The sequence below is a fragment of the Pogonomyrmex barbatus genome, unplaced genomic scaffold (assembly GCF_055798465.1).
Source record: "Pogonomyrmex barbatus isolate J1 unplaced genomic scaffold, ASM5579846v1 scaffold6, whole genome shotgun sequence".
Classification (NCBI taxonomy): Eukaryota; Metazoa; Arthropoda; class Insecta; order Hymenoptera; family Formicidae; genus Pogonomyrmex; species Pogonomyrmex barbatus.
Genome location: NW_028297160.1, coordinates 2,089,073 through 2,115,743, shown reverse-complemented (window position 1 = coordinate 2,115,743; position 26,671 = coordinate 2,089,073). Strand labels below are relative to the sequence as shown.

The 26,671-nt window shown below is 29.5% G+C and overlaps 1 protein-coding gene across 2 annotated transcripts in view; it reads right to left on the bottom strand.

Annotated features, from left to right (window-relative positions):
• Window positions 1–16,114: 16,114 nt before the first annotated feature.
• LOC105427902 (uncharacterized) overlaps window positions 16,115–26,671 on the bottom strand; it is a 54,355-nt gene continuing 43,798 nt past the window's right edge. For both annotated transcript variants that reach the window (XM_089082313.1, XM_011639893.3), the window contains exons 6-10: window positions 24,701–24,868; window positions 22,705–22,947; window positions 19,719–19,985; window positions 19,064–19,378; window positions 16,115–18,721 (exon numbers count right to left, since the gene is read on the bottom strand). In XM_089082313.1, the coding sequence (XP_088938439.1) occupies window positions 18,668–18,721; window positions 19,064–19,378; window positions 19,719–19,985; window positions 22,705–22,947; window positions 24,701–24,868 (1,047 nt within the window). In that variant the 3' untranslated portion in view covers window positions 16,115–18,667. The remainder of the gene's footprint in view (window positions 18,722–19,063; window positions 19,379–19,718; window positions 19,986–22,704; window positions 22,948–24,700; window positions 24,869–26,671) is intronic.

The following is a 26,671-nucleotide window of genomic DNA, read 5'->3' as shown; positions in this document are numbered from 1 at the left end:
TATCTTTTTGAATTTTACATATTTCAATTTCTTGGGAGAGAGAGGGGAGGAGGAGAGAGAGGGGAGGAGGAGAGAGAGAGAGAGAGAGAGAGAGAGAGAGAGAGAGAGAGAGAGACAGAGACAGAGAGAGAGAGAGAGAGAGAGAGAGAGAGAGAGAGAGAGAGAGAGAGAGAGAGAGAGAGAGAGCGCTTAAAATAAAAGATAGTCAAATTTAACTGTTCATTTCCGTGTTTGTACATTTTTGACATATGAGTATAATTACATTAGCAGAGTTTCATACATTGATTGTGTGTCGTTTAGTTATCATATATATGCTATATATTCATCTTACGTCAGGTACTATAACGCGTGCTCAAATACTTTACCGGATTAAACTGATACCGACAGGTATTTTACTGGCTAAAACTACATCGATTGTGCGTGGGATGATAAATCCTTCACTTTAATTCGGTTAATTTTAACCTTTCTTATCCTTTATAAGGATAAAAAATAAGATTAAATTTATATCTAATTCTTGTGAAGAATAATGTAACAATCAGTAGAGAAGATCAATTTTATTATTTCCTTTCTGATACACTTTAATTACATATAAATGTAGTGTTGCAATTGCGCAATTATACATAACTTCCGCGTTTCGTCAGAGCATCAGATATCATATTGTTGCATGTTGCATTGTTTTACTACTATTATATGTTAAAAATACGTCATAGCGTAATTGTCGTTTATAAAGTATTTAACAAATTTAATAAAATTTGTTAAAAAATGTGCTATATATGTTAAATCTATTATAAGTTAATATTGACTATTATTCGTCCTAAGAAATAATAAAAAACAAATTAATGAAAGATTTTATTTACAAAATTATAAAATAATATAAATATAATAAAATATGGCTTTAAAAAATATCAAACTCATTATAGAAGTTTAATTGTAATTAGAGTGTATCATTTTCATGTGCCATTTATGTGATATAATCACAGTTTTATTTTTTAAATTTTAAATAATGTAACTGCTGAAATATGTCATTTTTCCATTATTATTTATTATTTAAAATAATTTATCTCTTTTAATATTTATAATGAACACTTTCTAGAGATGGAACTTTTTTAATGACCTAAAATTTGTCTGTTAAACAAGAAATATGAAAATATTTGAAATTAGAAATGACATCAGTCTTTTAAGAGTAATCGGTATATTTTAAAATACTGAGAAAATACTGAGAAAATTTGGTTAATGAATTTTGAAGAGCTAACGCATATTCGATATGAGTAATATAGCTTTGAAATTGTTACACGTGCGAGAGGTCGAGCTGCATCGTCGAAAAGAAACGAAAGGTTTGACAAACTGCCAATATATGGAATTCCACACATGCTGGCGTGATACAAATATTTGGTGGCGAATAGGTGGAAGTAATATGTCACCTCAAACGTATATTGGTGATTCACTGTATCGTTCCGCTGCAAAAATCAAGTGCTCCAAAACTGGCGACTGTAGTCGTGTGGAATTCAGTTCACGTTCGGCAAAAGATACCACGATGATTCACAGTAGTCTATTACCCCAACAATTCGGTAAAATTCTGTCACTTCGGAATCTTGTTGTCTTGTATATTTTCTGAAACTATGCAACATTTTTGCTGTGCTTTTTTGTAGACTTATTTTTTTATTTACATATTAGAAACATAACATGCAAAAAGATATCAAGAATATGTATCATTTTATTAAGTTAAAAATTATATGTCTGATTTATTCATTGTTATTAATCATAATCCTTTTATTAAAAATGAAGCAAACTCTGCTAAAAAAAAATGTTGCTAATTTTTATTTATAATTAACTCATTTTTATGAATTGATTGCATTATAAAAATAAATTTCAATATGCGATCTTTAAAAAAACCAATTTAAAACTTGAAATTTAGATTGCATTTTATATAGATATATTATTTTTTAATTGATTATAAAATGGTTATTTTTTAAAATATTAATAAAATATAAATATAATAATTCACAATTTTTTTTAATTCTTCATATAATCTATTATATAATGATTATCATTATAATATCATTATCATTATCATTATCATTATCATAAGTGTGCGAGGGAAGTATCGCGCAAGGTGTTGCTTGTTAAAGTCATGTGAAAACAGTATAAGTGTTCTGTGTGAGCACGTAATCTACCAAGAAGGCCAGTTATAGCTCGCGTGGCACCAGAAATGCGCGGAAATCCGAATTAACGACTCAGTTGCGAAACTGCATAGTTCGTCCCTGTATGTATCAAGATCAGAGATTTTTCATAGTGATTATTTTACGCTTTGTCACGCAACAATCACCATTTATACGATAGAACATTTAACGAATATTTAATGAATATTAAACAGTATATCTTAACGGCTAAAATTATGACAAAAGAACTATTTTTTTTAGAGTGAAGATTAAACCCATATATATATATATATATATATATATATATATATATATATATATATATATACATATATATACATATATACATATGCACAATTAAAAATAATTAATAAAATATTTTGAAAAAATTTATTTATTAAAAAATTTATTGTAAGAATAACAGAACAATATTATCATTCATTTGTATTAAAAGGTAAAGATTATATTGGAAAGCTATGTTAGAAAATTTTGCGTTTAAAAAAGTTAAAAAATTTTATTTGTATAAAAATGGAACGAATAAGCATATATTTTATTTATTATCTAAAATTAAAAATAATTAAAACTATTTCATTATTAATTATTAGTTACTCGATTTTAATTTTTATTCTATCTGAAAATATGTTAGAATTATCTTGATACATGTCAAGGAGATATGATTGAACGTTAATTTATCGATCATGTCTCTCATGCGCTATATATCCTATTGCCGTAATTGCGTCGAACCTTAATCCGAACTAAATTGCCTATTTGCAATTACGGTAATTATTAAGTCAGTACGCCGTAAACCAAATGTAGGAGAGAACGGGTAGAGGCGTAACTGATAAAATATTCGACATTATCTTATAGCGATTGATAAGTCAATATGATTTGTATAACTGTCAATGAACACGTATCGTTATTCTACGACGATAAGTTCATGAAGTATCGTGTGGAATAAAGCAAAGTAAAAAAATTATATCCTGAAAAAACTATCTATATCTGGTGATTCGAACAGGAAGTTAATAATTTAATGAATTCTTGTCTTATCTTTCATATTGTCACAGCATTTTATATGTAAGCATTGCATGGAATCTTGTTATGCCAAGCACGAATGACAAACTTATTCGCTTTACATTACGTCACACATATGTGTAACAATTAACTCATAACACACTGCGCCGTTTCCCTGGAATTTTCATTTGACTTTTATATGTGTTAAAGATTATTCTCGTGCGATAATAAAATTATAATCCATTTCTGTAACAAACGCAATTCAAAGATTCATTATTTTACGCGTAAATGTAAGGTACTTCCTACTCAGAGTTTTCCGTGAAAATTACTACTGGTTCTTTTGTTAAAACGAAAACGTTAAAAATATGTGCTGACGTGCACTAAAAAATAAAATTAAAAGTAAAAAATTTACTTAAAATCTTAATTTTTACGAAGTTAGAAGAAATGCATATTTTTAGAATATAAAAAAATATTAAAAAAATCGATATACGTATAATAACCTATAATAATCTTTTCGTAACTCGAAATCGATTATTTAAACTACATTAAAGTAAAATATAAAATTTTTATAGAGAACAATTTTATGATTAAAAATTATTGCTACCAAACTGATGATTTATTTGATTTATTTTTATCACTGCAATAACAAGATAGTTTATTCGGAAAAAGCAAATTTTACTTCATATTGCATACATTCCAATTTATATGGAAATCGAATTGCGTATTTTTCGTAAACATCACATCGTTAACTTTTGCTATCAATTTGAAAGTGAAGAGTATATTATCCGATGCGATTGCAATTAGGAAATGCGAATGGACGTTCTTTACCTCTTCAAGTTTACGTCCGTTTCGTGGCGTACACATGGCCGTTGAGATATACTCACATTTTATGCGTTTTCGAGGGGATTCTAAATAAAGCAGGCGGAATTCATTAGGTCAGTTCCTTCCTTCACAGTCTGCCAGATGGTGACGCTTCTGGTGTGTACACTAGTAATAAGTACTTAGATCCATGTAACATTGCCAGATAAAAAGTATTGTACACCAACCAATAAGACACCTCTTGCAATATTTTGGTTAGAATGTATGTTATTTGAATGAGATAGAATGTATGGTTATTTTGGTTAAAATGTATGTTAAAAAATTGGACGTATTATTTTCTTCTTCACTCGGTAGAATGCATTCTTCATTTGATTAAAAATTTTTATATCGAAGAAAATTTTAATTAATTTAGTAATACAATTTTAATAACTTTTTTTATTAAAATAATAAGTAGACACGTAATAAAAGTTATGTAATATTAATATTAAGCTATTAATGCGCATATTGAAATGATTGTAATTTAATTGTAAGGTTTATTTTTAATATCAAGAGATGTTACACATACGCAGTAAGTTATTTCCTAATTATTCATTTTTTAGGAATAGGAACGATTTGGGCTTAGCTTTTTGTATAAAATTAACCAATATATTGACTTATGAAAACACATACAAATAATGAACATAAAATAAAATTTAAAACAACTTAATGTTAAATTAATCAATTTCGTCTAAATGATAGGGGCTGTTCTGTTTGTTGTAGCTGTGTATCTGTTTGATCATATTCAGTGTAGCAATTCATTACCTATATAATGAATTCTAAGCGCCTGATGCACTTTTGGTCCATTTTAATATGACTTTTTGTTTCCGAGGTATCTTTCATAATTATAAGAGCTATGTCGAAAAGTTATATCAAAACGAATTAAAGTGCATTTTAAAAATTGACATTTTTGTGCGCAATTAGTAAAATTTAGAAAAAAATTAATACGGAATTACGATGTCATGAAGATTTGTAAGATCGTCGTTTTTAATCTCTTTGGCGACATTTTTCTCAAAATTGTGACGCGATAGGCAAATTTAGCAAAAACGAATTTCGTGTTTAGCAGGCAAAAAAAAATACGTCGGAAATGACTATTTGCATTTATGTTGCAAAATGGTGTTGAACAATGTTATCGATTATATGAGCATGACATTGTACGCACGACATGTAATTACCTTCAAACGGCACGTTTAATATTTCTTTGATGCGCGTAACGCGTTTCGAAGTTCCAACTCGTTAACTAAAATGTGCATACTGTAAAAATAATAGCACTTATTAACATCCAATTTGACGATTCGATTGCATTTTCATTTAAGTAGCTTCGCGAATACTACTCGCTTCGATGATGTAAGAATGCATGCGTGGAATAGATAAGAAAAAAATATGTTTTTTTATAGTATAGTAGTTTTTTTATATATATTTTACTTGTATATTCTATTCAAGCGAACATTTTATGATCTGTATAAAAGATAGATAAGATATTAAAGAATTTATGATGATATTAAGGAATTTTTATGGTGAGACGAAGATTATAATTTTAAGTCTTTTTCTGATCTAAAAGAAGACGAATCTATTTACAGAGACTAAGACAGATATTTTTTAATCTGATAAACCAGAGTTCTGTGTCAATCTCTTTCTTGATTTATATTACACTATATTCTCAATTTAGATATGTTATTTCATTATCGCGTTGCGTTAGTATGATACGGCGGCTTGCCCGATGGTAACAATGGCGATTTAACTTAAATACTGTCAAACTTCGCCGCTACGAGCTTTCAAAGTAGTGTTTATTTATTTATTATAAATATCAGCGTTTAGCCTCGAAAATTTGCCGAATTCACTCATCGTCAATCTCGATGTCTTCAAGAAACCATCTTAGATTCCGGGATAAGATCAAAGGCTACCAAAAGCAAAATCTAAATCTTAATTTGTTCAACTTGCCAAATCATTTAAAAATGTAATAAATTAGAAATGTATTTAGCTAGATTTGTAGAAAAAAAATCTGCAATAAGATCTTTCTTACAGATTATAATTGATTACATAATTAATTTTGCACGATGATACACGATGACTTAAGTGCTCTTTGTTTTAATAACATCGCAACTGTAATTATACAATCTGTCTGGATCTATTTGTTTTGCATGTGATTATGAAATGGAAATTAAATTTGTCTGTCGTTTGTTATCTCGTTAATTTCAAACACTGTATAAGCTGCCTAAATTATTATAATCCTGTCGAAAATCCGTATGCGACATAAGATAGTTCTTAGGAAGTATACACGCGCTTGAAGCATGAGTTTGTGTGGAAAATCGATTGACACACCTACGATTAAATAACAAAGGGGATAATCTTTCCAATGAAGCCAAGTGCCATTTCGTCCCTTGCTTAGCTCTCGACTATGGATGGATATTGCGGTCGATTCCACGAACTTCTGCCTATAATTGATGTCTCCACGAAGACAATGAGTATCCGTCTTTTAGCTAGTTACAGTAATCCTGTATCTAACCCTAAACAGTTACTATCTTGAAAGAAAACCAATTCTCAACAATTATTTATTTTTAAGTTATTTGTTACATTTGCTAGTTTAAATAGCTTTGTTTATGTGTTAGCCGCATATATTACCTTTTTCTTTTATTCTTACAAAGAATCATTTATTCATACAAAGAATCATATTATCTAAAAACTCTGGGAAAAAATGATATTACTATGTATTATTAAACATCTTCTGTGCTATAAAGATTGTGTTAGATCCTTATATGAAATATAAATTACATTATTATTTACTTGAGACTATTTGAGAATTATATTCGAGTATATTCTTGGATTGTGCTTAAAGATTAAATTTCTATTACCGACTCTTTTATTAAAATTTTTAAATTTTATTATCGTTATCAGATTATAAATTTTTGTGCTTGAAGTTGTTATTGTATTGTATTGTATCTTTCTATAGTTTGTAATATTATATTTAATAACATAAATATTTTGCAAGAATATACAAAATGAAAGAAATCAGCAATGTTTTCAAATAAAATAAGTATAACAAAAAGCAGTCACAATTTTTTACATCATCAACAACAAACAATACAGCTATTTCCTAAAAGCGGTTTGCCAATCGATGCTATAGATAGCTAATCAATAACCAGGCGATTTTCGATCCGTTGTTTCATCCGTGCAAACATTTATCGGTATTCGAAGAACAAAACCTTCGACAGAAAAAACCGCCACGTCTTTCGCATGTTCTGTGCAAACAATTATTTTTCAAATATGCGCAACTGACATAGGCGCGAACAAACCCGGACACTTCAAGATCCAACAGCCACGATCCAGTTAAAGCCAGTCGAATCCAGCCGATCTGGTAGACCATCTGTCACATGGTTGGGCATTCCAAAGCTCATTTTCACTTGTTTGAAATGCAACCTCACACCAAGGATAATAACTAAAGCATCTATAGTTTTATTATATAATACCTATTACATAAAAATGATCTAACAAAGTCAATCTTAAAAGAGTGCAGAATAAAGAAAGACGCCTTGAAAGATTGTCACATCTGTGGTAGCAATAATAATAGTTTCTTACATCAAAAATGCAATGTGCAATATTTTCAATCAATTTCCTTCTCTTTTTATCTTTTATCTTAATTATATTAAAATTAAATGCATCATTAAAAAGTTGTTTTGCAATAATCTTAATTAATTTTTTGCTGAATAAAGATATCATAAAATAATTCTTACTAGATTAAAAAATATTTTTATTATTATGGGCAAATTTTTATTTTAATTTAAAGAATTAAATTTTCTTTATATTTTGAAAAAAAATTAATTGAATCTGTAATACAAATAAAAAAAGAAAATTTTTAGTTAACCGATTCGTTTAATATAATCAGCTACATGACAGTTGACATTTTGGTGTCAATCGATTTGCTGCGAGTTTAAGCATATTTGTATTACACATTTTTTACATATCTTTCACACGTGCCGCATTCTCGACACGTTTTTATTCCAATTCCTTAAGAAAAAAAAAAGACATAGAAGCTTCCAATGAGATACGTCATAAGAAGTACATCAAATGGGGCCAAACTGCTGCGAAGGAATTGTAACCGATCGATAGAGCTACACGTGGATCAGGTATACTAATGTTTACCATAAGGATAAAGTAGGCGAAACCTAATCTGTATGAAGTATCTGACGTAGACAATTACGAAAGAAAATTTTTTGCAAACATTTGCGCATCGCAATAAATTTATAAAATTATTATTCCTCGCTATTTGACATTCTACTGATAAGAATATCTGATAACATTACCTAGAACCATTTTACCTAGAACTTAATCTTAATAGTGATAATCCAAAAATAACTAAAAACCTAAATTATTTTTAATAGAGTTTTAATTTTTTTGCGTTATTTACTTCTAAACTTTAGTCCTAAATAGAATAAAAATTGTGTATATGTTACAACTGAAGATTCTTTATATAATACGTACATCAATATTTGAATGAGGGTTTTCTTAAGTAGATAATAGAAAAGGACAGATTGAGTTTTATTATTAAATTTAACTTTCCTTATAAAGACATTTAAAAAATAAAGTTTACATTAATAAACTTCAAGATTTTAAAGATTTGTTTGCTTTTTTTTGTATATTTCAAGCAAAATTATTCTTGGATGAGAGCGTCAAAGTAAAATAATAGGCAACTTTATTTTTTGACGACAAAATTTTTAATTTTTAATTTTTTAAATAACTATATTCGTTCCTCCCTTGCAGCAATCTTGCTCGCAATCACACACATACACATACTCACAAGATCATTGGAGATCAAATGAAACAGAGTTTAAACTATTACTGTCGTCAATGATGCTCGAAATAACGTTCCTAGCTGCGTATGCAGAATGTAATACTATGTTCAAAGGATCGCAGAACATTCATTAATGTCCTTTGTAAGATATTTCGGCATGTTTCTGTAATGCGCTTTAGCATTGTGAAATAGCACATTTGGGATGATTTTCAGGTTAAACTGTAAGAAATAAAGACCGCAAAATTAATGCTGAATTTGTCTGTAATATCGACAAAATGCAGTAATTTTTGTAATAATTCTTTTATATATTACTTTTATAAATTTGGAAATTCTTTAACTAAAATTTACGTATTAATACGTGTCTTCCACTGTACACTGTATCAAGAATAAAAAATTTTTAATTAATTTAGATTTCTTTTATCATTTGTTATTTTAATATGGCTGTTAATTCGTATCAATTTATATAAAAATTTATATAAAAATTTTGCAGCCGTTACTTATAAAATTAGTATTGCTAAATTAATAGATTACAACATTGCATTTTTAGAATTAAGTTTAAATAATAATGACATAAAAAGTGTATAAAAATGTGTTCATATATCATTTGTGCATAGATTAATCCGTTACGGAAATTCAATTTAATACCAATTTAATACAAAAAAATTACTTATTTTATATAAAAGTACTGAAGAGTACTTTTAATACTAAAAATAAATAATTAATCACCTTCCAATATTAAATTTCTAACGGATGTATGAGCATATGTATATGTATATGTATATATAACACATATGCTATTTTACACACACATACACACACACACACACCACACACACACACACACACACACACACACACACACACACACACACACACACATCACACACACACACACACACACACACACACACACACATCACACACACACACACACACCACACACACACACACCACACACGCCACACACACACACACCACACCACACCACACACACACCACACCACACCACACACACACACACACACACACACACACACACACACACACACACACACACACCACACACCATACACACACACACACACACACACACATTCATACATCCCTTATAGAAATTTAATACTGGAGCAGAAAGGCAGCAAATTTCAAATAGGATCTGTAATATCTGGCGATGTTAATAAACTACTATCAGAAATTCAGCAAAGCTTGTTAATATGCCATAGTAACGGATTGGCAGTAGAAATCGAGCAAAACCTGACATAACATGATGATAGCAGATTGGCAGTAGAAATTAAACAAGATTTGCGTATACGTAGAGCGTGATTTTGCTATCAATCTGCTGTTTGGATACATTCTACAGATTTTACTGAACCTAATTGAATGTGAACAGCAGTTGATGTCAGTTTGTTAACATGTTCTGATCGAATCTACTGGCAGTCTGCCGACATACTGCTAACATTTTGCTTACTGGGTATGTATATTTAGATGTGCATACATGAATATATATATATATATTTAGTGCGAATGCTTTCGTCGGAATTTATTCGTCTCTCGAATATCCTTCTAAATAAGTATTGACAACTTCGTGATTGATTGATAACTTGATCGTGACATTGATTATATAAAACTGACTTTTAATTTTTGGAATTGATTTTTGGTTTTGCTTTGGATTTCAGCTTGAATATTTTTCTGATTTTTATAGATTACACTAAAGCGAGATTACGTATATAACTTTTATTATTAAATGAAGCAATTATAAAAGCATTCTGCAGCGCATTTATTGTGAAAGATATCCAGTATCTAAATAATATGATTATTCATAATTATGTCATAAAATTGTCACTTGACAACTTTACAGGATCCACAGAAAAAAGGGTTTTAGAAATTACAAAACTTATAGTCACTGTTAATGTTGCAATAAATTTTGAAACTAGCGTCCACGAAATAAGTATTTTCGGTATTTCCTCCACTGCATAAATATTAAAAGTTTCGTTTTCAAATTTATCATATTTCTTTAATTCATGAGTCAACAACAGATGACTTTTTAAATAGATTGTAATTTTAATGAACTGAACAGAAGGATAAGATAAGAACATAACTTTTTTCTTATATATTGTTTTCTGAACTAACATTTAATGATATAAGAAAAAAATCATCATTATTCTTATTATTAGGAAATCGTAAATTCTCACATTTGTACAATATAGTATAAAAATAAAGAACCATAAAAAGTTAATTAAAAATTCATAAGATCGAGAATAAATAATCATCATAATAAATAATGATCATAAATGGGATGTCGAGATTTTGCAGACTAGTCTACATTCATTTCACTTTTATCATAAAATGCGCATTTAATATATAGTTTATGTTACATAAATTATAGCATCTCAAAAATAAATAAAAACGTATTTATTAATAAAAATAAAGTATAAGTACAAACTTAAATATTAAAAAATAAATAAAAGACTCTGATTCGGATTCCAATCGACTTCATTAGTTTTTCCATCTCTTACAAGTATCACATCAAAGACTGTGATCTCTTAATGTTTGGCGATATTGTAAATGACCACATCATCAGATTTCATTTTTTTTACTGAAATGAAAAGTAATATGTTTTTGTAGCAAAATTTATCTGAAAATGTTTCTTAACTTGGCGAAACCTATTTTATACAGTATACTTTATCTGAGAAAGGTTCTGGAATAAGAAGGAAGGGTGTGCGTCACGGCGGGGCCCAACTACGAAACCAGTCGTGAAAATTCGTAATTTATTATTTTGTGAAAAATATCACCTTACACAGGAATCAAACCTGGATCTCCTGCTTATCGGGCAGGCATCTTATCCTTTCGATCACAGAGACATATGATGACATTCATCGCAATAACGCGTTTAGAACGACACGTCACAATCCAATGATACATACGTATATACATACATTACATATCACATGTGTGTGTGTGTGTGTGTGTGTGTGTGTGTGTGTGTGTGTGTGTGTGTGTGTGTGTGTGTGTTCTCTCGAATCCCCACGACCGGTACTCCAGAGCGATGTTGGTCTCTCACTTGATGGATGAAAATAAAATACCTCGTATATTTCATAGAAATAGCATCAAACACATTTGCTGTTAATATTATTAAATTAATTTTCTAATATTACTAACCTAAATTTTTGCGCTATATTCCAATGGCGCTACAACAGCCCAAGTCGGGCCTACACCTCCTTCGCTTACGTATTACCTGGTGGTGGTGCGCACACAGATTGTACACAGGCATACGGGACTTACAATTTTATGTCGAATCCGAACGGCTTAATTGAGAGAGGTTTCTGTGGCAAAGATACTCTTGGCAGTTTTGCTAGATCACCGAAGAGGAGACACGAGCATAGGAAAAACATTCTTGGTTCCGCCGGGAATCGAATCTCTAGCATAGTAGATCAGTGCACTTTCTACTATCTCACGCTCGCTCTCTGGAAATGTAAGAAACATCCTTTTATCCATAAAACATCTTCATTTTTAAGACATCCTTTGGAAGTGCTATATACTCTGTGCTATATACTCTGACAAGATGGCGCACTTTCACATTATACGGAACACTTTTTCACAAATGTTTTCAAAGAATTGGATTGAAAGCTGTGGCTCTATAAATTAATCTTATCGATTTCCAAATCTTCTTGGACTTTTTTCTGAAGATACTTCAAAAATATCATTTATTGGAAGAGACCTAAGCGTTTATAAGTGAATTAAAAGCACAGAATTACAAAAGAATGCTAAAATATTTTGCAAAGAATGCTAAAATATTTTGCAAAGAATGCTAAAATATTTTGTTAGTGAATGTATGTACTATGATCCTTTCAACATTGTGTTATTTTCTACATGTTGACGGGGATGTTATTTTGAATTATTGCCAATAATAATACTTTAAGTTCTGCTTCAATCATTTCGTTTTCAATGACTTTGTCTGTGTGGTCATTGAATTAATCGTGAAATAAATTACAAACATTAAAATACAAGTAAATACTAAAGTAGATGTTAAAAAATTTTTTATTTATAAAATGAAGAACTAATTTTGTTTTAACAAAATACGTCCTCGTAGAAATCATACAACTTTAAAAAAGTCATATCAGGATACTTCATTTAGTTCTCGAGATATTCAAGTATGTTGATTAAAGTGAGGTACTCTATATATAAATTTAAAAAATAATTATTAAGTAAGCCCAACTAAGAAATGAATGCTTGTTTTGTACATTCTTAATATTACAAAACAAGGCAAAAAATTGTGGAAGAGAGAGAGAGAGAGAGAGAGAGAGAGAGAGAGAGAGAGAGAAGAATATCAAAAGAGCCTCTAAGAATGCTATGTTCTTAGTATTGATTAGAGCATTGAAGTACAAGGACATTAATTCGAATACTTACTTTAATGTTACTTAATTGTTAAATCAAGATTTATATGCACCTGTTCACATACATATCAGAAACTGTTTGAAATTATTAAATATCACGGAAGTGATAAACCATAAGTCTTTATTTCTACTATGACACACACACACACACACACACACACACACACACACACACACACACACACACACACACATCCAAAGAGATATAAAGTTTGATCGATCTCCACTTGAATTGTGCTAACATAAGCATTGTAATTTTCAAGCTTCATATTTTTAAAATGGTTTATCAAAAGGAGTAAGTAAGTAATATTTAGAAACCATTATGACAAAAATTACAAAAATATGCAATAAAAAATAGAAACTTCAATAATAATAAATAATAAATTCAAGATCTTGATATAATTGTAATATTATTTAACAATAACATCAAGCTTCAGTCCATTAAATAGACTAATGCATTAAATTTTTTTAAATCTTATAATTTTATAACATTTTTTTGTAAAATGCTTCTTCCTAAGATATTAATTCGTTCCGGAACTTTTCATATATCTTATACAAAGTGTGTTATTTTAATAAAGTAATATATTTTCTAAACTTGGCATCATACAAAAAATATCTTTGATTAGAATTTTAGGATTTTAACAAATAATAGTGTTAAATTTAACATTGAATAAGTATTTGAAGATTACATAAAGAAGAATTCACCATTAATTTTTGAATGACAATATCCCTCATTTCTTAAATAGCATATCTAATTTTTTATATAATATAATCTTTCTATTAAATATACAAATAAAAGTATTGAGATAAAATTATTCTAAAATTATTACAAAAATCAATAATTTAGAGATAGTTTTATTTTATTCTGGCAGACTGTGGCATACAATTTATAAAATATTTTATAAACTATTTCGTTTTTTGATAATTGTACCTTAATATCTTTATGCAGAAAAACAAAAGAAATCAATGAGCAAAAAATATAGTTAATTTAAAAAAAATTATAATATATAATTATATATTTTTACATATTATTATATAGTCTTTAAGGCAATATATAATTATATATCTTTTTTATAGTAATTGATTTACGCACTGACTTCCATGTCTGACTCTTATTAGTTTTATTTTTTTAATTATTATTTACCAATTGACTTGTTTCATTATTTTACACATAAAAATATTAAGGCATTACCAAAAAATAAATAGTTTACGAAATATTTCATATCTATCAGAACAAAGAATAAAATGTTTTGTAAGTTATTGATTTTTGGATAACTTTCCCTTAATATTTTACGGAATAACTGATAGAGAATTAATATGATGTAAAAAAGTGATGTAATTCTATTGAAAAAATGGAGTGTCAGCTCTTTTGCCCCTTCTTGAAGGGATCAACAAGGTATCTCGTCTAGCGTGAATTTAAAAGACCCTAATATAATAAACGTTGCAAAAAGAATTTTTTTAATAATTTCGGAAAAATCTTGTAACGCTTTATTATATAAAACATCCTCTGTATGTGTGTGCATTTAAATTAGTCGTTTGCCTCATGTGTATGATTGATTCATCATGATTAGCATTATGATGGCCTTTAAAATCTATCTGATTTTAATTTAATTTAATTTTATCTAACAAATCATAATATTTTCTATATAATCAATAGAATTAATGACTATTATTTTTATTCCCGGAGAAATTTGTATTTCTTTAGAAATGTCATCAAAATAGAAATATACATTTCAACAATGAAAAATTAATTTAACTTCTATATTTAGTGTTAACATACAAGATTGACAATGTTGCACAAACTTGTTAGCGATCCTATAAATAACTGATGTACTCCATACATTATCATCTTCTTCCACGTCGTAAGCCCTTTCTCACATCTGCAATAAATGCCAGCTTGTATTTAGAGCGTGTATTATCGCGGTTAAAAATAATACGTTAACTACACGGTTTTTTTTTTTGACAGATGTTGGAAGAAAATATTATTAGATCCTTCATCCATAAATATAATGATAAATTTTAATAAAAAAACAAAAACGTATTTCTCACTAAATAATACATGTGTTGCGTTGTATAACATATAAAAATATAAATATAAATCAATTAATAACTTATGATGTAAAAAAAAATAAACAAGCTTATTGTAACACAAGCTTTTTGCTTAAAACTGGTTTACTTTTATAGTTCATATGCTTGATAAATGTAGCAAAAAAGTAACTTTCCAATTCTCATGATAATATCTGTTTTAAGATTTTCGAATAAAAAGTAAAAAAGTTTTTTTAATAGAATAGAATTTTGATGTTTGAGAAATAGTTATTTAGTTATTATCTCTTTTTTAATAATCAATGATAAAACGTAACACAATTTCAATTGCATATACCTGTAATCTTTTATTAAGCTTCGAAAACGTTAAGTTAAAAACATTGGATTATTTATTTATTATTATTATACACAACAATCAGTATCTTTTTGTAATAAGAAAAAAATCACAATTAAAGAATCCGATATAATCCGAATAATCTAAATAATTCTTTCTTTTTTTCTAATTGAATCATAAATAAGATATCTAAATAATAATGTATAATAAATATCATTAGAGTTATATATTAATAATTCAAACAAGAAATACATTATTTTATTGCATGTCACCAGATTAAGATTATTTATATATTGGCTTAAATTATATTGGATATCTATGCAGAATGTTTTATAAATTCTGTATAAAATAGAATTTAGAATTTAGAAAAGCAGAAATAATTCCGGATAAACTTTTTCAATTTTCAATATTATAAAGCTTGATGATTGAAAATAAAATAGTGTCAAATTAAGACGTTCTAAAAATTTTCTTTTCGAATATCTTCAAGACTTTTTGTTAAATATTCTGGGGTATATAATTACGATTAATATTATTTATTTAGACATTTTATTATTAAATAAGATATAAGAATTATATCAACACCATAAACTTATTAAATAAATATAATTGATATATTTGAAGATATAAGCTTATTTTTAAGCTTATGTTTTGACTTATTTCGGAATATACCAATAAATGTTTTATACATAAAGTTTGATATTTTTCTATACATAATATAGTATTATTTGCTATCATATGATTGTGGTCCAAGATATGTATAGCCTGTACAGAATTGGCTATTGGATAAATATCACTTGTAGATTCTGTTATGTCCTTTGATTCTAAATACAATATGATGCTAATTCTATCAATTTTCATATTTTCGTAATTTTAAAAATCCATTAATATTGCAATGATGGACGCTTTTGCGTAACTACTATTTATATTTTCATATCAGTCGATAATTGCTGTTATAAATCACAATACACAATCGCAGATACGGCCGTCATAAACTAATATCGCGGTATTATTATTCATATAATGGATAATACGATTATTCATACGATTCGCCATTTGTATAATATTTGAAAGACGTAAAATGCATCTCTCTCTACAAATCTGACTTATGAGTTTCACTATACATACTCGATCACGTTAGAAATTAATTGTGATGATTTATATCATTAAAAGATATTATCGTGTTCCTTTTCGAGGATACAGCGACTGCTTATGAACACTTATGACATATATACATCTAAACACAGGGATACCTACTCATTAAATTAAACATCAGCGTAGTAAAATTGTAATTCACGTAAACAATCTTTTAACATTATTAAAAAGTCAATTTTGATTCTAAAGAATCAAAATTAATTTCTAATCAAATTGGATAAATAAAATTCACTGGTTGTTTAATTTATATGCATTTAAAAAATTAAACTCGATTCCATTATGTCTTGCTTTGATTATTATTATTAAGAATCATAATTCAGATATACCTTTCTGAATATCTAACAAAATTATGTCACTAATTGTTACATATATTTGGTACATTGCACTTTGGACATTTCTGGTCCGTACATTAGGTTCGTAAAGAAAAAAAAGGGGAAACGCTGGTATATCTTGGCCTAAAAATCAATAGTTAAGGATTTCTATATATAAATAAAATCTCTTAAATGAATTAATCAACGTAGGTTGAAATGATCATTGACACTCTACATATTTACAATTATAGAGAGCGACATGCCACGGAATTGATTGAGATATACTCTGTACAATGACAACAACAACAATAACAATAACAATAATAAAATATCTACTAAGTTGAGAAAAAAATCAGAAATCGTTCTGCCTGGGTACAATTACAAAAGGAACAATCGTTGTATGTTGTACAAAAAGAATACATTGTATTATTGAAAATAATTATAATATATAAGTGATCATATTATTTTTGTTTAAGGAAACATACATATTATTTCAAAAACATGATATTCCATACTTAACGATTAAACGAATTCTTCTATTTTTATATGCATGTTTGAAAAATATTTCTTTATCATTTCTAATAGTTTCGGAGTGTTCTTCTAGAGAACATATTTAAATATCATGAAAATAATTTGAGTGCATCACACTTTTTATGTAAAATTATAAAAGATAAAAAAGTCGTTAATCTCAGTATTAAAATTTCAATGAAACTCATCTCTCCGCCTGTTTGTTTCAATATTCCACAGACATTGCGAGTCACACCGAGCAAATATCAATATAATATCAATATAATATAATATCTTATTATACAAATATTTAGGGATACCCAAAAATAGTACCGTTGTTTAAAAAATTTGAGAAAAAATTTCTTCTTATTGATTAAAAAATAATAATCAATTAAAATTATTTATTTTTAATAAAACAAAATAATAGAATATGTACACAAATTTGACATTGTATGTGTGTGTGTGTGTGTGTGTGTGTGTGTGTGTGTGTGTGTGTGTGTGTGTGTATGTGTATTTGAGTTGTGCTCTACGTTACTCTATTTGTAAAGAGTAAAAATTTCTATCCTAAAAAATAGAAGAGTCTTTGGATATCCCTAAAATTTTGCACCGACAGAATTGAATCAAAAATTGCGCTCATATCCGCAAACTTACAAATAATCTAAGAGTTCACATATCACAAATTAATTTCACGCTCTACTTTAGATAACATTTAGTTCTTTCAAGAATTTCCACAATCAGACAAGTCGTTACGTAACATTCAGTAGTCTGACAAAACATACATCTACCCTGTTTTATATCTATTTCGTGATCATCATCTCATTATCATCATAGCTACATTAAACAGAATCCTTTTCTTTTTTCTTAAAAATTTGCGATATTAGAATATTTATATTCTTAATTCAAACAATATTTGGCATCTTTGTAGTTTTACTCTTTTAGTCAGCAGTGCATTTTTCTAGTTTGCTTTACAGCCAGCGCATTTTTCTATTCATGCAAAAATCTTTTTTAGATAAAAGCTCCTTTCGATTTCACATACATGCACACACTACTTATTAAGCAAACGGTCGACCCTTGTTATTTTAATTGAAGTCCATTCTTGCAGATCTTCTGCTTCACGTTGACTCTAGCACGCCACCGGCGAGTTTTGTCGCATAAAGGTTTAGTGCCTTTAAGAAAAAAGATTTATTTTAGATTAGCGCAGTGTAACAACATCGTGTTTTTCATCATCAATTTTTCTAATGGTAGAGAATTTATTTTCTTATATAAATATAAATTTTTGTATTTCTGTAGAAATAGAAATATGATTTTATTTTTTATTGAAAATTATATTTCATTTCTGTGTAAAAATATTAAAAATTAACATAAAATTATTAATCAATAAACTCTTAATCTAATATTATATTATTATGATTAAATATTTCTTGAGAAAGATGAGTTTTTGTTTTAGCGACATACGTCTCCTCATAATATCGCGTAATATTATCGCGATTGATGAAATCAAGCATCACCTTGTATATGAAAGCGTATTGCTCCTTAGTCTGGACTGCGCCAGCCCGGTCTCTCCTGATGGTGTAAACGACCCTCGGCACATCCACTGTCCTCGTAATTTCATATTGTCTAATTCCTAGGTCGAGAGCTATTAGCGTGCCAGTGCGTCCTGTGCCAGGACTACAATGAACCACGATGGGCCCAGGACCACCTCGCTGGAGTGCTCTCGCCTCGAGAAGCACCGCTATTAGGCCTGCACCGTCTGATTGAACGCCACTCACTGGCCATAGGTACCAAATGTGAAACACCTCACGGAATGTATTGTTCTCTAGATTCTGCAAGAAACATTTAATTAATTTAATTTAATTAATTGACTCCGTTTGATGGAAGATGCCATTGAATATTTTGATGGCAACAATTATTATTACAACTATATATAGTGATGCTATTATTTATATTATTTATCTTTGTAAGAATCTCCTGCAATATATCATATCTTAATTTTATAAACAATATTACTTTGTAATTGATATAAATCATCAGTTTAAAACAAATAAAAATTGAAAGATTAACTAAGAAAATATTAATTTTAGATTTTATAAAATTATTATTATCTCTCAAGAGTTTTATTAATTATTAAATATAAAAATTTGTGCAATTATGAGCATTATTTACCTTCAAATGAAGTGTAGAAATAGCGTATTTCTCTTTGGTTTCCCGCTTCTTCAAAGTGACTTGGAAATCACCATAAAGTCGGTGACAGTCAGTTACCTCCGAAGGTGGAATGTATTCCGTACATTTTTCCACTTCGTTCTCAACGAGATCGGTCAGCATGATAATCACCTTGCACTGCTGCTCCCAAATCATTCGCCAAAAGTCGGTAACGGTCGACTCTATTGGCGCTTGGCACGCGATATAATACTTTGTAGCATTCTTAGGCCCCTGAAAAACCAATGTGTATTTTTAAAACAATGTGTGTTTTAAGCTAAAATTATTACTAAAGTAATATCTATCATTTCCAAGCACTCTTTAAATTATTTGAACATCTTTTTCAACTTTTAATGTATTATATTTAAAATTTAAAAAATAAGAAATTAATTTATAAATATTTTTCCTGTCATATTCCTGTTATATTAATATTTAGTTACATTAATGATACAGTACTCAATATACATAATCAAATAAGCTATGTAAAATTTTATTTTACTAATTTTACTTAACTCGAAAGCTTGAATTTTGAGGTGTTACTTTACAAAAATATTTGTCTTACATTTTTATCTCAGTGTTTCAAGTTAAAACTTATTCGTTCACCTGATGACTTATTACTATAATTAATCTAATATTGCGGGATACCTATATAAACCATTTTAATTAGTAATATTATATTTTTAAGAATGGTCGATGAAGATTTTTATTTTTTTGATCATTTTATCATCTTTCGTCTTTCATTATTTATAGATAATTGTCGAATGCTCCAATTCGATGCGCAATCGTGTTTCTGGGCCTATTACGCGATCTTATCCGCGGAGTTATCGAGCGAAATTAATTACACGTCGGACTGCGTTCGATCAACCACATTCGGCGCGCATTAATGCCTGCTCCGTAATTGCAAGACGTACGCTATACGCACGCTATACGTTATGCACAAGGTAGAAGCGTTGCGAATGCCCATTCGATTGTATCCGCGATATGAAGCAATCTGTGGGCGGAAGCGAGACTGCTGGATACGCTTGTCGATCGATCGATTCGTTCCTAATGGAAGTCTCGTCCGTTTCCCTCGAATCCCACATGGAAGCGTCTTAACGCTACGAGATAAATGGACATGTCGCACCCTTAGGGCGCCAGGATGCTTGGGAAAGGGAAAAAATACGACGATATATTCTCGTGTTACTTATACACTTTTCCTCCGGTTTTTGTATCCGGGTTTTGTTCAAGAGAGAAAAATATTTCCAAGCGATAAATTGAAAATTGCTCAGTCGCCGCCCGCACTGCATTTATTAAGATAAAATTGTGTGATGGTTACGACACTGTACACGTAACCATATTCTCGTCACATCTCTCTCTGCGATTTATGCAACGAAAGAAATTCCATATGCACAGGTTTCTTGTCCGTGTATTACTATTATTACAAATTGCCGCAAATTGTCAAAGCGATAAACCGCGCCGAACAATTGCGAATCGTTCTGCGAATAAATAGACTAGTCAATACAGATATAAAATTATAACAAATTAATATAAAAAATATAATTAAACAGATATTATATTTTTGAACTGAGAAAATAAAATAACAGAATTTTGGAAAAATAATCCCTTAGACGGGACCTTAGGTCTCTTATAATTTTTCATTTTTTAAAATTCTGAATTTATATTTATAAATTCAGAACAGTTGCTTAATATCGCGAATTACGTGCCTATTAACAGACTTCCAACGCAGCTCATAGCTATATTCTTTAAATCGATAATCAAACCTGAAAATCGATTATATCCTCGTTTTCCCTCTCCTATACGAAATTCTTATTACGAAATTCTTATAAAAATATCATCTCAGTCAGGAATCAAACCTGGGACCTGGATCCTTTAATATTAAATTTATGATTACAGATTTTTAGATTTTTTTTTATTTTTAGATAATATCGAAAGCTATTCAGGAATTTAGCCATACCATATATATAAGCCCACTTTACACGATCTATAACTCAACACGGAATCGAAATAGAATCCTGTCTAGAATCCTGCCGTAAATTATAGATCATCTAAAGTGGGCTTTGCAGAACAACTTTTGATTGCGAAATATGTCAGTATCTTTTATTTCATTACATATATTTTAATGCTAAAAGATCAATAAATATTCGTAAAAATTAAGAAAATATAAAAATCATTATTTTAATTTTTTCAATTTTTTCATAAACTGTTTCCGCATAACCTATCTGCTTTGTACGATTTCTGATTCTCTCTGAGAAATGATTGAGAAACATTTATTTTCTCAGAACAAATGTATTCCCGGTAACACGACCTTGCGTACGCGAAACGATTAGCCTTTTGTACCTCTTTGACCCCGTTTTGTAAAACGATTGCAACTACAGAAGGCGAACTGGTTATATTCCACGAATAATTTCTGATGCTTTCGCGACGGAGTTCTCAGACTTACGCGTTACAATTCATTCATTTCACTTTCCCAGCGATATGCGTTATGCAACATTCCTTTCCCACGCGCCACAAAAACACTTTGCTACACTTTAACACTTCAGCACTCGCTGTATGACATGGTTGATGTAATCTGATCTCACGTAAAAAACACTCTATTATTCTAACGACATATATATAATTACGTAGTTTACTTATGTTGAATATAAAAAACGAGACAAATCACAGATCATAAATAGATCGCCATTTATTCTTCACCCGGTGTTGCTCGTTATTGATTCGGAAATTAATTGAAAACGTGAAGCTTGTAATTCTGAGACATGGTTATTCATCATGCTCGAGTTCGAGCACGGGTTTCGGTTTTACGTTCCACGTCGTAAATGCCGGGGGAGCGTAAAATCTTTAATAGAAATAACGCACGTGCTAACGACGAAGGTGTCCCTTACACGAGATATACGCGGGATATATGCGAGAGAGGCGCTTCCGAAAATCAGCTGAAACAAAACGTCTCACTTACCCGCACGTAACTGGCGTTGATGTACTCGGTCAAGGCGTCATTGTTCAGCCTCTGTAACGGCACCCTCGTCTCCGGAAGCGGTATCACGTTCGCATATCTATTCTTCACTTCCGCTCCCGGGGGCAGCTCGTCTATTTTCGCCGAAACCTGGGGTATGCCCGCGAACTCCTCATTGATCGCATTAACGTCGTTACAGAAAGATGAAAGCCCGGCAAAGTTGAGAGGATGAGAGGGAATGGCGCTCTGAAATAAGAGAACACCTTTCATAGAAAGCTTTCCTTGTAGCTTCGCTTCTAGAGGAGAGAGAGAGAGAGAGAGAGAGAGAGAGAGAGAGAGAGAGAGAGGAGAGAGAGAGAGAGAGAGAGAGAGAGAGAGAGAGAGAGAGAGAGAGAGAGAGAGAGAGAGAGAGAGAGAGAGAGAGAGAGAGCGAGCGACCTTGTTTCCTTTGACAGAGTTATGCGGAAAATCACTTGATATCGACTGTGAAAAATATTTCGAGAATGTTAATTTTCCAGATTTAATTAAGTACAAAGTACAATATGTTAAATAAAAAGATATATGATCATAAGATTGAATTGATTTAAGTGAAGCAATTTTAATTAAATGTAATAAATCAAAAGTCTGTGTTCGCGAACTAAAAGCCAGATTATAATATATTAAAATATATATATATATATATTTAATAATATATTATATTATAATATATTATATGATATATTATAATATATTAAAAAATTTATTTAATATTATTTAATATGTTATAATATATTATAAGAGCTACATATAATTACTACACACATACACACACATATATATATTATAAATTATATATATATATATAAAATTACTTTCTCTCTTATAATAATTATACTTTATACTTATAATATCAATTTTATACTTATAATATCATTTTATACTTATAATATCAACATTAAGATTTTTAAAATTTTTGGAGATATGTCAAATAATTTCTTAATTCCTTCCTAATTAATTGACTAAAAACTAGCGATTGTTACAGTGTCTATAAAAGCTTTCAAAATAATAATTTATTGACACATGTCTATTTTAGGATAATGCAAATATACAAGCTATCCAAGTTAATTAGAATTGAAGGATCTTAGAAGAATGACTCTCAATATAAATACAATTAAAAAATTAGAGCAACTGAGAGAATCTTGGTAAGAAATGTCAATATTTACCATTGATGAATTTTAATATTAATAAATTATTAAAAGTATATTTGCACACTTTTTATCACGCGGATTCTCAATTGCCCTGATTATTCAGATTAAGTCAAATCCACTCGAGAAATTGTTTGCAGAAGAATAAACAGAATTAACGTAAGGTCTGTTAAATTGAATAATATTAGTAGAATTCTAGCAAGAATCTCTAAATCAACTAACAATAATCTAACGACAGAAATCAAACAAAGCAACGATGTAGTTAATTTACTGCAATGTATCAATTATATCTATTACCAAACTGTTAATACCGCATTTTGCTATTTATATACGGGCAGTATTATTGCTTTACACTTTGTTACCTGAACAATTAATTTAGATCTATACTTTTGTAACACGTAACAGCTATAAAGAAAAGAAAATCATTACTATAATATATATAGAATATATAATTATCTATATTAATACAAAATGTATTATATAAAAAAATAAATCGTCTTTTTATAAACATGCTGTATGCATGTCCTTAAAATGATGAAAAATATTGTGTTAAAGAAACGAAGAAACGTTATTTGTATTTTCAATGACACCAAATTTAGTAGTTTCACACAATTAAATGTCTGTAAATTAACTTATATAAGATTTTAAATACGTTATATTTATTTAAAATAAATACGAGTTGAGAAAGACTTTTCTGACAAGAGACGCTACATTATAATCATTAACTAGACATGGAAAATTAAATCGCTACGAGGAACACAATGAGAAATTCAAACAATCCTGAAAACTTTCACGATTAATCTTCTCAAACTTACCGAATCTTCGAAAGTCGGATTGCCGTAACTTCTCTTGGAGGCTCTCGCCGCACCTTTGCGCCTTACGCTATTGTACGCCGAAACGCTGTCGAGGCTATAGGCGTCCAAGGATACTGGCCGGCACCGTTCTCCGTAATTGAACCTCGTTTGCCTCTTTCTCATTATGAACTGCAAGTAGTTACAGCTAAGATTACCGGCCGTTACGTTCGAAACGAAACAAAAAGCAAAAGCCGATCTTCTACTCCTCGCAACTTTACAACTCTATTTTACAATAGTACGATAACTCGTCTACAAATACTCACGATATCCCGAAATACAGTGACGATTAACTTAGTAGCCATGCACTGAATCGAAAACTGCTGTTCGCCAGCGTGCAAAATATATTTATAAACAATATTTATAAACGAGTGTGCCGCGAATTATAATCTTCAATTTTAGCAAATTAATACATTACAGAATTATTATTACATATTTCTCTTATTATCTAATCTTTAATAGAAGATAATTGTCATGAGAGAAATAATCATCTGACGTACTTTGACGTAATTATCTTCTTTTTCTTTAATGTAATTAGAGCAAAAGGTAAAATTGTATCAATAAACGCAAATGTATAATTGCATCGAATGTAACGATTATTTATAATTGTAAATCATGCATTTTCCTTCATTGCAATTAAGCAATTATATTGCGCCACATTACGCCACATGACCGACATAACCGAAAAGAGATCGAGGAAATCTCGCGACGGTCAGCGAAATAAAATACATTCGAAACACGTAGCGGGCCATTTCAACATCGTCATTCGCATGTACAACAAAGATCGCAAGAAACACGGCGCCGTTGATGAAGCGTGGAACGCCGATTGCTAGTCAATCTAATCAACCATTCAAGGCCGAACAACCACGTGCGAATGACATTTCATTACTCCCGGAAAGAAAACAGCCAATCCTCTTATCGTTAATTACGTATCGCTGCAAATATACTTTTCGCAGTATTTTCCACATGACTGCGCGCTCGAAAGAGAGATGAGTGATTTTAAGAAAAAGTCTATCTCAATTATGTATTTTAAGTTGCAGTCTTTCAATATTCTATTCTCGTCGTTATTCGTTCCGCAATTATTATTAATTTTATGATCGTCGTTCATTTAATCGACACGAATGAAAATTATAAATTTTCCAAGAATGTACGCTTAATGCGTTTTCCGACAAAATAAAATATTTTTCATGCTGAACCTGTTTGTTTAATGGAATTATCTGGTTTTACTCATTAAGAAGGATTGCTTTCGTAACAAACACAGAGTACAGTTTCGGAAATGGGATAATACCGTTGTATTTCCTGACGCCGTGTAATAATTTTCTCTCTCTTCTTTATTAATTGATTCGTTAAGTTTCGTTAGTTCATATTCCATCCGGCGTTATATGACTGCATTACACGTTCATTAAAATTAATTGTTGCACGCTGTGCAAGCACGGTATTAATGTTACTGATGGCTGGAGAAAACGTTGCGCGAGGTAGTAGATCTCTCTTATAGCGATTATTATTTATTATCGAAATAATAATAGAAAATGTTCTAACACACACGCACGTTAAAAGTTATATAATATGAGCAATATTAATATAATTATTATTCTTTAACAATGTTGCTAATATACGAGAGATTTAAGTTTTCTCTCTATAAATGAAATATCTATTACACGAATATAATTTGCAAGTCATTTGATTTCTCGTGAAATAATTAATTTACATTTGGCGTGAACCACATACACATATGTTATTATATAAATAAGTAAAATGTAATTAAAAAATTGGATGTAAAAAAAAAATAATACAATAAGCTATCATTAGTGTAGAAATAAGAAAAAAATCACATGCGTGCATCATCACCCAACAGAGATGAGAACATTGTCTTTCCCTCTCAGATAAAAACATATATACAGACATCATAAACGTATTACGTACACTGGAAGAGAA